Source organism: Podarcis vaucheri (assembly GCF_965113315.1).
Source record: "Podarcis vaucheri genome assembly, chromosome: 3".
Classification (NCBI taxonomy): Eukaryota; Metazoa; Chordata; class Lepidosauria; order Squamata; family Lacertidae; genus Podarcis; species Podarcis vaucheri.
The window spans coordinates 32,899,133-32,911,886 of record NC_138761.1 but is presented as its reverse complement, the minus strand read 5'-3'; the positions used below and the strand labels follow the sequence as shown (position 1 = coordinate 32,911,886).

Here is a 12,754-nt window from a genome sequence, read left to right as displayed (position 1 = left end):
GTGGTGGGGTACCTCTGACACGTGGGACTAATTGGGCCCAGCACAGATCCAATTTTGGCCCTAACCAGGTCCACCTGTCACATACTTGAAGTTATATATGATGTCAGGTGTGGAGTAAAGAAACAATCAAATGCTTAAAGTATGCTCCCAATTGTTCATTGTTCCTCAGCAAGTGGGGCTTGGTGACAATAAGCTCATTTGAAGCTGCTCATTTGCAGGTGTGGTTTGGATCCAAACCATACCTGCAAATGAACATTTTCCCTTTATGGGCAGCTTTAGAAGAGTTTGGATTTGATATCCCACTTTATCACTACCCGAAGGAGTCTTAAAGCGGCTAACATTCTCCTTTCCCTTCCTCCCCCACAACAAAGACTCTGTGAGGTGAGTGGGGCTGAGAGACTTCAGAGAAGCGTGACTGGCCCAAGGTCACCCAGCAGCTGCATGTGGAGGAGCAGAGACACGAACCCGGTTCCCCAGATTACAAATCTACCACTCTTAATCACTACACCACACTGGCTATCAAGTCTGCAAAGGAAAAATGGCTATTTGTGGGCACGATTTGAAGCCCAACTGAATCTCCAAATGGACAAAGTGGTTTGGTGGTTCCAAAGGAGTTTGCTGTCTGTGTAAGCATTAACAGCAAGCCCCTCTGAAGTTGTCACCTGATGTCATAAGGCAATTGACAGGTGGACAGGTGGGCATTTCTGATCTAGTCCTCAGGTTGAAAAAGATTCCCCATCTCTGACTGCTACATGCTTGCTCATTCATCTTCAGCCATGGTTTTGTTTAATATTACAGGTGTATTAGGCCCCACTGTAGTTCCCACCAAACCAAAAGAGTACCTAATACATTTCAGAACAGGAATTAGGAAAAAAATTATGATGAACAAATTCATGTTTTATTTTAGCTTAGATATGAAATCTTAATTATTCAGTATAGGTGAGACAGTACTGCTGGACCAAACCTTACCTTTTTATTTCTGGAGCACAAAAGATTGGCTCAAGATAAATCCAATTCCTTTGACAATTCAACCATTCCTCCAGAGTACAAGAAAATAGGTTTAGTTTACGATCCCAAGCATCCACAAGACTCTACCATAAAAACAGAATAATCATAAACTGAAGCAATATCATATAATCCTCTTTTATAAACATGGCTTAGCAAATCAAACTCACAGTCAGATTCACAACATCACAAGTTGGTAACCTCATATCTTGATTACTGCAATGCCCTCCATAAGACTACCCTTATGCATGGTGTGGAAACTGCAATACAGGCAAGTCCCCGTTTATGCAGGGGTTGAATTGTGATGCACTGAACGCATTGATGGAAAGCTCATATGCCTGCTGTGCCCTACCTTACCCCCTTCCGGGACCAAAACCAAAGTGTGTGTCAGCGACCACATGTGTACCAAATGCATGCAAACTGTGAGTTCCATGTACGGCCGAATGCAGCAGCAAGGTTGCCAAGTGGTGTGGCTAGCCATGGACATGTAACATCTTGTAAAAAGAACTTCACTAGCTTCCAATTACTTAATAGGTCAGGTTTAATGTTTTCATATTAATGTATTCTTCTTTGGCGATCACTCATAGCCGAGTAAGATTGTCTTCTATAAACATGGTTTTAACAATGAGTCCATGACTGTGGAGGCTAATTCTGGACCCACACATCCTTCCACAGTGGGGACATTGGTTCCCAGGCGGGAGTTGATCACGGTGTGGATTTGCCAAGTGTGCCTTCCTCTTAGCATGTTTCTCCCTTGAGTTCTGAGTTTGAGTGTCTTCAAAGTCCATGACACCTTTGGCAAAAGCTGTTCTCCAAGGGGAGCGCTCACAGGCAAGTGTTTCCCAGTTGTCCCAGTTCCCATTTTTTTAGATTTGCCTTTAGACAAGTCTTTAAACCTCTTTTGTTGACCACCAGCATTACGTTTTCCATTTTTAAGTTCAGAATAGAGTAGTTGCTTTGGAAGATGATAATCAGGCATCCACACAACATGACCAGTCCAACGAAGTTGATGTTGAAGAATCATTGGTTCAACACTGGTGATCTTTGCTTCTGGAAAGAAGCATTCATCACACTGATATCTAAAGTGGAAACTGAAAAGACTCAACTTAAGAACTACCGTCCCATCTCACTCCTAAACGTGGATTACAAAATATTTGCAGATATTTTGGCAAACAGACTTAAAAAAGTATTAAATGAAGTAATTCATAAGGACCAAGCAGGTTTTCTCCCAGGTAGACATTTGTTTGATAACACTAGGAATATTATCAATATTCTGGAACTTTTACAAACAAATATTAACACTAAAGCAGTGCTAATTTTTATTGATGCGGAGAAGGCCTTTGACAACATTTCTTGGAAATTTATGAAGAAAAACTTGGAAGGGATGGGAGTGGGAAGGGGGTTTGAGAACGGAATAGAAGCAATCTATTCAGAACAAAAAGCTAAGTTGATAGTGAACAACGTGGTGTCAGAAGAACTTCAGATAGAAAAAGGAACACGTCAGGGGTGCCCCCTTTCTCCTTTATTGTTTATTTCAGTCCTGGAGGTTTTGCTGAACATGATAAGGAAGGATCGGCAGGTACAAGGAATACGGGTCGGAGCGAAACAATATAAACTGAAAGCATTTGCAGATGACTTGGTTTTAACATTACAGGAGCCAGAATCTAGTACAAAAAGAGTTTTGGAATTGATTCAGAAATTTGGTCGGGTGGCGGGTTTTAAGTTGAACAAACAAAAAACTAAGGTGTTAGGGAAAAATTTGACAGCCACTGAAACAGAGGGGTTTCAGAAGGAAACAGAACTAAATATTGTTAAAAAAGTGAAATACCTGGGGGTCAATCTGTCTTCCAAGAACTTGAATTTATTTAAAGATAATTATGAGAAATGTTGGTCAGAAGTTAAAAAAGATTTAGAAATTTGGTCAAGACTGAAATTGTCCTTGTTGGGTCGAATTGCAGCTATAAAAATGAACGTTTTGCCAAAAATGTTGTTTTTGTTTCAAGCCTTGCAGATTGTGGACAGAGTGGAATGTTTTGGAAAGTGGCAGAAGGATATTTCTAAATTTGTCTGGCAGGGCAAAAAGCCCCGAATAAAGTTTAAAATATTAACAGATGCAAAGGAGAGAGGGGGGTTTGCCCTGCCAGACTTAAGGTTATACTATGAAGCTGCGGCCTTCTGCTGGATGAAAGATTGGATTCTGTTAGAAAACACTGATGTCCTGGATCTGGAAGGCTTCAATAATTCGCTAGGTTGGCATGCGTATTTGTGGTATGACAAGGCAAAAACATATGGAATGTTTAAAAACCATATTGTCAGAAAAGCAATATTTATGGTCTGGAAAAAATACAAAGACTTATTGGAAAGCAAAACTCCGAGGTGGGTATCACCAATAGAGGCCAAGGCTCGGAAAAAACCTAATATGGAGGCCGGTTGGCCGAAATATTGGGAAATAATAGAAAACATTGGAGATAACTGGAGGTTGCAGAGCTTTGAAAAATTAAAGGGTAAGGTGCAAGATTGGCTTCATTATGCCCAAATTAATGAGGTTTTCAAGCTAGATAAAAAAACAGGATTCCAGGTGGAAAAATCGAAACTTGAGACAGAACTGTTAGAACCAAAGACCAAGCTATTATCGAGAATGTATAACTTGCTGCTTAAATGGAACACTCAGGATGAGACAGTTAAATCAGCCATGATAAAATGGGCTCAGGACATTGGTTATAACATCATGTCTGAGGACTGGGAAAGGTTATGGACCACCGGTATGAAGTTTACGGCATGTAATGCCTTGAAAGAAAACATTATGAAAATGGTATACAGGTGGTACATGACCCCAGTCAAGCTTGCTAAGATTTACCATTTGTCCGATAATAAATGTTGGAAATGTAAGGAGGCTGAAGGGACATTCTTTCATCTTTGGTGGACCTGCCCAAGAGTGAAGGCCTTCTGGGAAATGATTTATAACGAGTTAAAAAAGGTGTTTAAATACACCTTCCCTAAGAAACCGGAGGCATTCCTCCTGGGCATTGTCGGCCAGAAGGTGCTAAAGAAGGATAGAACTTTTTTCATGTATGCCACCACTGCAGCAAGGATACTTATCGCTAAGCATTGGAAGACTCAAGATTTGCCCACACTGGAGGACTGGCAGGCGCAATTGATGAGCTACATGGAACTAGCTGAGATGACTGCCAGGATCCGAGATCTGGGAGAAGAAGCAATGGAAGAGGACTGGAAAAAATTTAAGGACTATCTGCAAAAGTTTTATAAGCTATATGAACTTTGAGATGCCGTATGACTTGGAAGGTTAGCCCCAGCAACGAGAGTGGATTATATAAGAAATTGGATATTATTCATGAAAGAATCAAAGTTTAAATGGGTAAAAATGATAATATGCTATATTTTTAGAATAAATGGAAAATAAGGGATTTAAACTTAAATTGCAATTGAAAGTACAAAGAAACACATGAAACAAGGGTATAACTTGCTGATAATTTTATTGTTAAGAATGCACCTGGCGGGAGATGTGGGGAAGTTCGATAGAAATCTGAAATAAGTTGTTGAAATGGTTTGGATTTTCTGTCTTTTCTTCTTTTCTATTTTCTATGTTTCTTCTTTTTTCTGTTTCATTTGTAATTGGAAAAAACGCAATAAAAAATTATTATAAAAAAAAAACACTGGTGATCTTTGCTTCATCCAGTACACTGATATTAGTTCATCTGTCGTCCCAAGTGATGTGTAAGATTTTTCAGAGACACCGTTGATGGAATCTTTCGAGAAGTTGGAGATGGCGTTTGTAAGTGGTCCATGTTTCACAAGCATACAGTAAGGTTGGTAGTACAATAGCTTTGTAAACAAGCATTTTGTTTTCCCTGCAAATGTCCCGGTCCTCAAACACTTTGCACATCAATCAGGTGAAAGCTGCACTCGCAGAGCTCAGGCGATGCTAGATTTCGGCATCAATGTTGACCCTTGTGGAAAGATAACTGCCTAGGTAAGAGAAGTCTTTGTCTTTGTCTAGCTCCTTCCCTTTGACCTAACACCTTGGGTGACCCTGCTGGGAGTACGAGATTCCAGATGGCTTCGCTCACAAGGGTTATAGGAACGTGAAAATCCACTCACCATGACAAGGTAATGATCCAGCGAGTGAGATATTAATGTACAAGTCCCTAAACATAGTGCTGTTTTTCTAGAAAAAGAGGTGCCGGAACTCACCATGAATGCCTCCCTCTTTCTCTTAGAATGGCAATGGCACCCACCTAAGAGGTTCCAGAATACACTAGAAAGGTGCCAGAACTGAGTTCTGGGGAGTTCCCCCTGAAAAAAAAGCTCTGCCTAAACAGCTCAGGACCAGGTTACCTGAAACCATGCCTTCTTCCATATAGACCTAAGTACACATTGCTATGGTTTTCAGAGACCCTCCTGGCTGTGCCACAAGCTGCAGGTCTGTCAACAATGAGGAAGACAGCCTTTTATGCAGTAGTACGTAAAATCCAGAAAAGCCTTCCACTCAGAAATAAGGCATTAGTCAACACTGTTACAGTTCCAACACATGTTGAAAGTTTCTTTTATTTCTGGATTTTGCTGGTTCATGATGCCTACCTTTGTGGTTTTAAATTGATCTGACTACAGATTGCCTTCTGAGTTTAATATTATTGTATATTTTGTATTTGTTTTGTATTTTTTACTCTTGTACACCTCTGGAAGATGCTTGCATGACAAGCAGTATAATTTTTTTGATTAATTAATTAAGAATTGTAATTATTTAAAGCATTGGTCTTCAAATGGTGTACTGCAACTCACAAGTGAGTAACAATTATATGTAAAGCGGGCCACACATGCAGTGTCATGGCCATTTTTTGGAGACAGAATGCAAAAGAAATGTAAATAATAAAGGAGGAGAAAAATATAGTTGAACAAATTTTATATAGATAAAAAAAATACATAATTTAAAAATGTGAAATAGGTCTAGTGTTAGAGCCATCTGGGAAGTTCAAACATTACTGTTTTAAATAATCATTTTGGGAGATGTTGGATTTCCAAAATGGAAAGTAACTACGTATGACTGAATAACTGAATACAAACTCTATTCAAACATCTCGAGTAAGATTTACCTTAATTGGTCCAATGAAACAAGAACCTTTAATTGTTGAAATTGTCACTTGAGAATCTTCTAACAAAGCAATTATATCTTCAGCAGATGAAATAATCAAAGTAGTTGATGTTTCAGTGTGATATTGAGATAAATGAAATTCAGTTTTGTACCAAATGTCAATTATCCTTTTCAGCATCGCTTCAAGAGTTGCTTCATTGGACGCTGTTACAGATACCTCATTTATTTCTTTTCTATACTGAAACATCTAAAAGTTTAAAAATTAAAAACATTTTTGTCTGCTGGTAGACAGAAAGAGTTAAATATTGTTAAATGAATAACTGTAATATATATTCAGAAAATGTATTCACAAAGAAAGTAATTTTCAAGATTCCCTGTTTGACTTGAGGCTAATGCAATATCCTTATTATTGCCACCTCCATGATTTCTCCTGATAAAATTTATTCGTATACCCCTATGGTACATTATACACAGTTCACCAAAAGAAGGAGAATAGGAATTCCTGGGCTCTAGATAGAATGTAATGGTAGTTTGATTCCTGTGGCTTCACAGTTATGCCCCCTGCCATGCTACTATCATTCAAATGATGGAATCACACAAAGTAAAGTAAAAAGAGAAATTATTTAAAATGTACAACCAACACAAAATTCTGACTTTTGCGCAGAAAAGTCTGGCACCTGACCAAAGGCTGAAAATCCAGCATGGCCTCATCTTGTATCTAATTATGACAATGGCTACTTCTGAAATCAACCAAGTTGTAGCTTTTTTAATTCCAGACAGTTGTGGTGTCCATTTATTCACATCCCCTTGTTAGCCAGGATCCCTGGGGGGGGGGGGACTCTGCGGCTGGGCATGCAATCACCATGTAAAGAGGCTTAATTAGAAGCCTCAGGAACATGCAGTTTCTCAAAGCTTTTTGGCTCCATTTCATATATCCAGTGACCTGAACCATATATCTAAGAAGAGACCAACTGAACTGATCCCAACAAATATGGGCAAGACAAATATGCTAGTTCTTTAGCCACTTTAAAATGAAACAGATAAATCTATTAACTGTAAAACTTGAAAAAATGCCCAAGAGACTACAAAACCTAGAGGATGGGAGGGGGGGTATTCTACAGCATAATAAATGGTACTTATAAATCACGCAATTACATTGAATTCCAGAATCTTATCCAGGGTCAGTCTTTTATCCCCATTAATTGTCTGCTTAACAATATTCTGTATTGTTTCCCAATGCCGCAGCTGAAGACAGGGATTCCGCAAAGCTATAATGATAGGCAAAAATTCCTTGAACTCATACAATGATTTCTTCATAGCTGGTAAAATAGTATTTTCTGGCAAGCCTTCAAAATATGAAAATATTATGGACACATCAAAACACTTTTCATAAAGAAGTTTATTTCAAAAAATATTCCTTTCTTTTGTGAGCTTTTTCTGGTCTTTTTTCATGGGTGCCTTCATATTAAAGCTATTTTATTTTCCCAAATAACATTCTGAATTATTTTCTATTTACAAGGAATGTGGCATCCAGCAGTGCTGGGTTTAGGGGGCAGAGGGGGCTTCAGCTCCCCCAATATTTTTCAGCAGGGGGTGGCACCCCCCCAATATTGAGGGGGCTGCTATCCCCCACCACCCAAGGCACCCTCCACGCACCCCAGCATCAGCCCCAACTTCCATCCAGCAGCCCAGGAGCGAGGCAGCAGCTGGGACGAGCACAGGAGATTTCTGCTCCACTCGTCCCATTTGCAGCCTGGCAACCCGGGATCCCAGGAACCAGGTGGCGGCTGGGATGAGTGCAGGCAATCTTTGCTTCGCTCGTTCCAGCTGCAGCCCAGGAGCCAGGTGGGGTCTGGGACGAGCAAGCACAGAAATGGCACACACTGGGTGGTGTCACATGGCGCATCACGTGACACATCACATGACCATGCACTCTCAATGTGGGGGGCAAGTGGGTGCCCCTGGTGGCATCCATATTCTGAATTGCCTTAGGAGAGCGAGAAAAATTCTCAGGGATGACTCACAGCCCGGCCATCACCTCTTTAATCTTCTACCCTAGGGCAGGAGATATAGAAGTATAATCAGAAGTATAATTGGCTAAAAAATAGCTTCTCTTTGTAGGCTGTTAGGCTGTTGAACGGAAAATAACATAGCACAATTGACTTGCAAGGTGGTGTGTTGTTCGATAAGCAAGCAGAGTGTAACGAGACTGAGTGTTGGGGGGGGAGGCTCATTTAATTTCATTGTACACAAGTTGTACAATGACAATAAAGGTATTATTATTATTATTATTATTATTATTATTATTATTATTATCATTATTATCATTATCATCATCATCATATTACTAATATTTGACATAGTCACGACAGTCAAGAAGTACATACAGTTAGGTTTCTCTCTCACACAAATAATCGTTCTTTTAGAAAGCTGAAAGTTTGGCACAATGAACTGACCAAGGGAGACATTTGAGCAAGCACAATATGATTTGTTCTCTTTGTTCAGAACACTGCTATGTCATAATTATCTATCTCTTGTGTTAAAATAATCTAACACAGTGAAAACACTGGGCAATTTAGCCTTTTGTTGATAAACCTCCATAGTGGAACTAAAGCCAAAGTTGTCATTATTCCATTTCAAAACCCAGTTTTTAATATCTAAAGAAACCATTTTTATTTCAATTAATTCATAACTACTGCAATTATATTTTTTCTTACCTTTTTCCAGAATCTGTACAATCTGCATGAATCTGTTAACATCTCTTTGAATTAAATCCACGTCAAGGTTCCAAAAAATTGTATGTTTCCAGTTAAAAAAAAGCCTAGCCCATTCCTGCCTTGAATCCCACAACAATTTACGCAATACTAGATCACTTTCAATTTCAGAGAGCTCAACAGTTGCCCTCTGACAGTCTCCAGACTGAGCTCCATGTGACAACTTTTCCAAGGAAGTAGATTTCATCTCACTAACTGAACTGTCAAAAACAGTCTGGTAATTTGCATAGTTCATTATTTTCTCACTAATATCAGCTGCTTCTTCTATTAGGCTTTCAATAATCTCATTAGCCATCTTAGGCAAGGTTTCACTGAGGAGAAGGACAGGATTTCGTACCTAAAACACAAAATAAATGATAAAGCAATCCCAAGAATGCAGTGGAGAGGGGGCAGCCAGGAATTTTCATACATCTTGGATAAAAATCTTAGCCAAATTGGGGGTTCACCTTGGTTTTGAGTTGGATTCTAATGAGCTGCTGAAGCTTGTTTCTAAGTCTGGTTTGGGAGAACTTTGAAAATTTTGAGGTATAATTAAAGCAGCTGTCCATCACACAGCTTCCATATTACCATTTGCTAGAGGCAGGTCCACTTCCAAAGATTCTTCTCCATCACGTCTCTGTTTAACTTAATATATTTTACATCGGGCACGGTCTAATTTAATTAGTTTTTCATTTTACCTCCGAAAACAAAAATGCAGTCAAAGCTAACAGGGAAATTAAGTGCTCCTATGCTTTGGTCTCATTCCTCTGCAACTATAAACAAGGTAAAAATGATATTTCACTAGTAACTTACTTTGTTTTTGTATTCCCTCAGTTCAGCCTGAAGATTGTCAATATATTCTGCCAATCCTTCATTGAACTTTATAACATAATCATCCTTCATTTTTTCACAAATGAGGATAGTTGACTGAAGATTCTGGAGTGTTCGCACAACAGTCTGATAGAGAGCAAGTTGCTGAAGTGGAAGAAAGATGTCATAGTATTTTGCAATGAAGTAGAGCTCAGAAAGACTGTTATACTGAACCTTTATTTTTGGTAGTTCTTCAGAAATTTGTTGGAGATATAGCAAATGTTCAATGAATCCATCCACCGTCAGTAGTTCTTTGCTCAGCTTTGCAACTGCTGTCCTGATGACCTAAATGCAATGACATATTAATAAAACATTTGAATATATTGTTAGACTGCTGGGAAGAAAAAGGAGGAAGTGGGCAAAACCATCTTGGCTGCTGACTGGAGAAGCTGCAACCCAGAGATTGGGAAGCATGGCTGGCTACTCTGCACTCAAGCTGGCTGAAGGTATGAGAGAAACAAGGAGAGACACTCTGGAGATGTAATGGTGTGGACTCTCTTCCTCTCCATGTAGATCCAGGTGTATATAGGTGTAAAATAAGCCCTATATCTTAAAACGCTACAGCCTTCTCCATGCCCTGAATTCACAACAGAAAAATGACCCTGGGTGAGTGTCTGTACCCCCTTGAATACTGCTACCACTTGACAGAGATTGGCGTGGCATGTAACAATATATATACCCCCCACCAATATAAAAAAAATATTCTCCAGAACAGTGGATCTCACTATGGGGCAGGACCCAGGGGTTTGTGAGTAGGGGGTGAGTGCTTCAAGAAAGGAAAGGGATTTGCAACAAGCAAATCCAAAGACACTTTCCTGGTAGCAGACAGTATATTTATCTATTGAAGCATTGATATTTATCTATTGAAGCATTTTTCATTATATCATGAAAAATCAAGGCAATGTACACTGCTAGAACATAAACAACATTAAATAAATTAAATTAAAATGTTAAAATACAACTAATCATTAAGGTGTTCTGTCTCAAATGGTTCTGGAAGCCAATAGGCTGCAGAATATCCATTCATTCATTCATATGAGTGTTTAAGTATAGATCTAAGAAGTTGACAGTCTCAATTGGGGCATAAAGGACAGGGAATTGAGCTCTCAAAAGTAATGGATCTGACTATGACATAATTGTCTTCTCAGCATACTGAGCAGTAGTACTTTGTGCACTAGCTCTATATTGTTACTAGACTTCTGACTAGCTGTTCAATACTTTCCTTTTTATGCTAACCTTTCCACTTTAGCCTGCTGCAACAAGTTGCTGAATCTCACCAACCTGCTAGGTAATACTGAGTTCAGTAAGTTTATTGTGCTAGCTGAAGGCCATGACAAAAGCACAGAAACAAAAGCAATTTCAAATACTAAATATAAATCAAGGCATCTACTAAAACAATCAGAATCCTCAATTTCTGGTGAGACTACCACCAGGGAGCCTCCACTACTACACAAAGTGTACTTCAGATTTAGACCTCTGAATTCCCCTTACAGTTCATGGCTATTTTGTCCAATTCCATCTTCCTCATATTCCCTGCTGCCAGTGCAGAAAGGGGTACTTTCTGAGTCACTAATGCATTGGAGTCATTCAGTAACCACTAAACCCGCTCTATCGGGGAAAGACTGCTTCCTTGAACATACAAGGGTTTTAGAAAGTGATTCCTTGGGTTAGCATATAAGGGGCAATAACAAATAATGAATAGTATCTTCTAACTAGGTAATATTAGAGTAGCTTCATCTCCAATCCAATCTCCCCCAACACCTGCACTAGCAAAGAGACTGAAGCCAGGTAGCTCCCCCCAGGTGAGAAGGTAGTGGTTCCCCGTGAGATTTGCTTGCATCTGTGATGGTACTGGGGCAGAAGGAGGCTGTACAGAAGACATTCTGGCCGGGCATCTCTTCTATACACACACACACACACAAACTTATATCCTACCTTTCCAAATATTTTTCAGTCTTTTCTATGACTGGCATAGCTATTTTGCAAAATTTTGTTTTACACTGGTGGCAGTGGATTTTTTTTTTCATATAAGGCCTTTATCCTAAAAGTTTATTGAATGAAAAACTGAAATACTTACTTCTACAAGATGTACATTCTTTGCATCCATTACTTCATAAAAGCAGCTAAGAATTATACTAATGAGAGCTTCAAAAAATGGGAGGCAATCCTTTTGAAAGTTGAAACTCTGGACCTTAAACATACAGATGTTCTTTTCAGTAACCATACATACAATCTCCTTTATATCAACAGTATAGTTTTCCAGAATGTTTCTGAACTCTGCTGTAGACATTTCTCTATTTAGTGAAAATATAGTGTCAGTTGTATTTTTTGCTTTATCAACCATATTGCAGTAATTTAAAAAGTTTCTGCTGTAAGATTCTACTCGGCCCAGTGAACAACTTTGAAGGGACAGAAGGTTCAGAATCTGCAGAGTAAAACAGGAAACAGATGATAAACTTAGAAGTCAAAGGCACATTATTCTAAGCCAAAATGTTTTAGTGATGCAGAAACAATACTGTAATGATCAAGAAAGCCCAGGTAGCTAATTCAAATGTAATGCTATTTTGAGATTCCTTAAAACAAGCTGAGGAAAAGAGAGAGTATGTGAGCCCAATGCCTTCCTTGGGCTCACTGCTCATACTCAGTGCTAAATCATTTAAACACAGCCAGCTAGTAATACATAACTGAAACAGCATGGTTGCAAATCTGTATTTAACTGTATTTTAGCTAGTGCACACATAATCCAATAAAATGGATCATCTATTGCTACTGGAACATTTTGGAAACCAGGTCCTCTGAGTGACGAGTAGAAAATCAACCCCTATTTGAATTTTTGTGCGTATTTATTTGCATTACTAGTTGCAAATTGGCTTTATATTCACCAAATACCAATATATTTGTCAGCTGTCAGAATAAGACATATGTGGGCTGGATTTGTGGCAATATCATATTAATTCTTCTAATGCCATATCATGTCTATAATTGAAGCAGGAAAATGGAGCTAGCAATACGATGC

General features: G+C 39.0%; 1 protein-coding gene across 9 annotated transcripts in view; it reads right to left on the bottom strand.

Moving 5' to 3' along the window:
* DNAH14 (dynein axonemal heavy chain 14) overlaps window positions 1-12,754 on the bottom strand; it is a 149,195-nt gene that overhangs the window by 112,384 nt on the left and 24,057 nt on the right. For 8 of the 9 annotated variants that reach the window (XR_014218161.1, XR_014218162.1, XM_082217167.1 and 5 more), the window contains exons 18-23: window positions 11,816-12,163; window positions 9,682-10,023; window positions 8,833-9,226; window positions 7,271-7,461; window positions 6,117-6,362; window positions 970-1,091 (exon numbers count right to left, since the gene is read on the bottom strand). Coding sequence is in view for 7 of the 9 variants with exons in the window: in XM_082217167.1 (XP_082073293.1) it covers window positions 970-1,091; window positions 6,117-6,362; window positions 7,271-7,461; window positions 8,833-9,226; window positions 9,682-10,023; window positions 11,816-12,163 (1,643 nt within the window). In the remaining 2 variants the exon portion in view is untranslated. The remainder of the gene's footprint in view (window positions 1-969; window positions 1,092-6,116; window positions 6,363-7,270; window positions 7,462-8,832; window positions 9,227-9,681; window positions 10,024-11,815; window positions 12,164-12,754) is intronic. The other variant, XM_082217170.1, reaches the window with a different exon arrangement.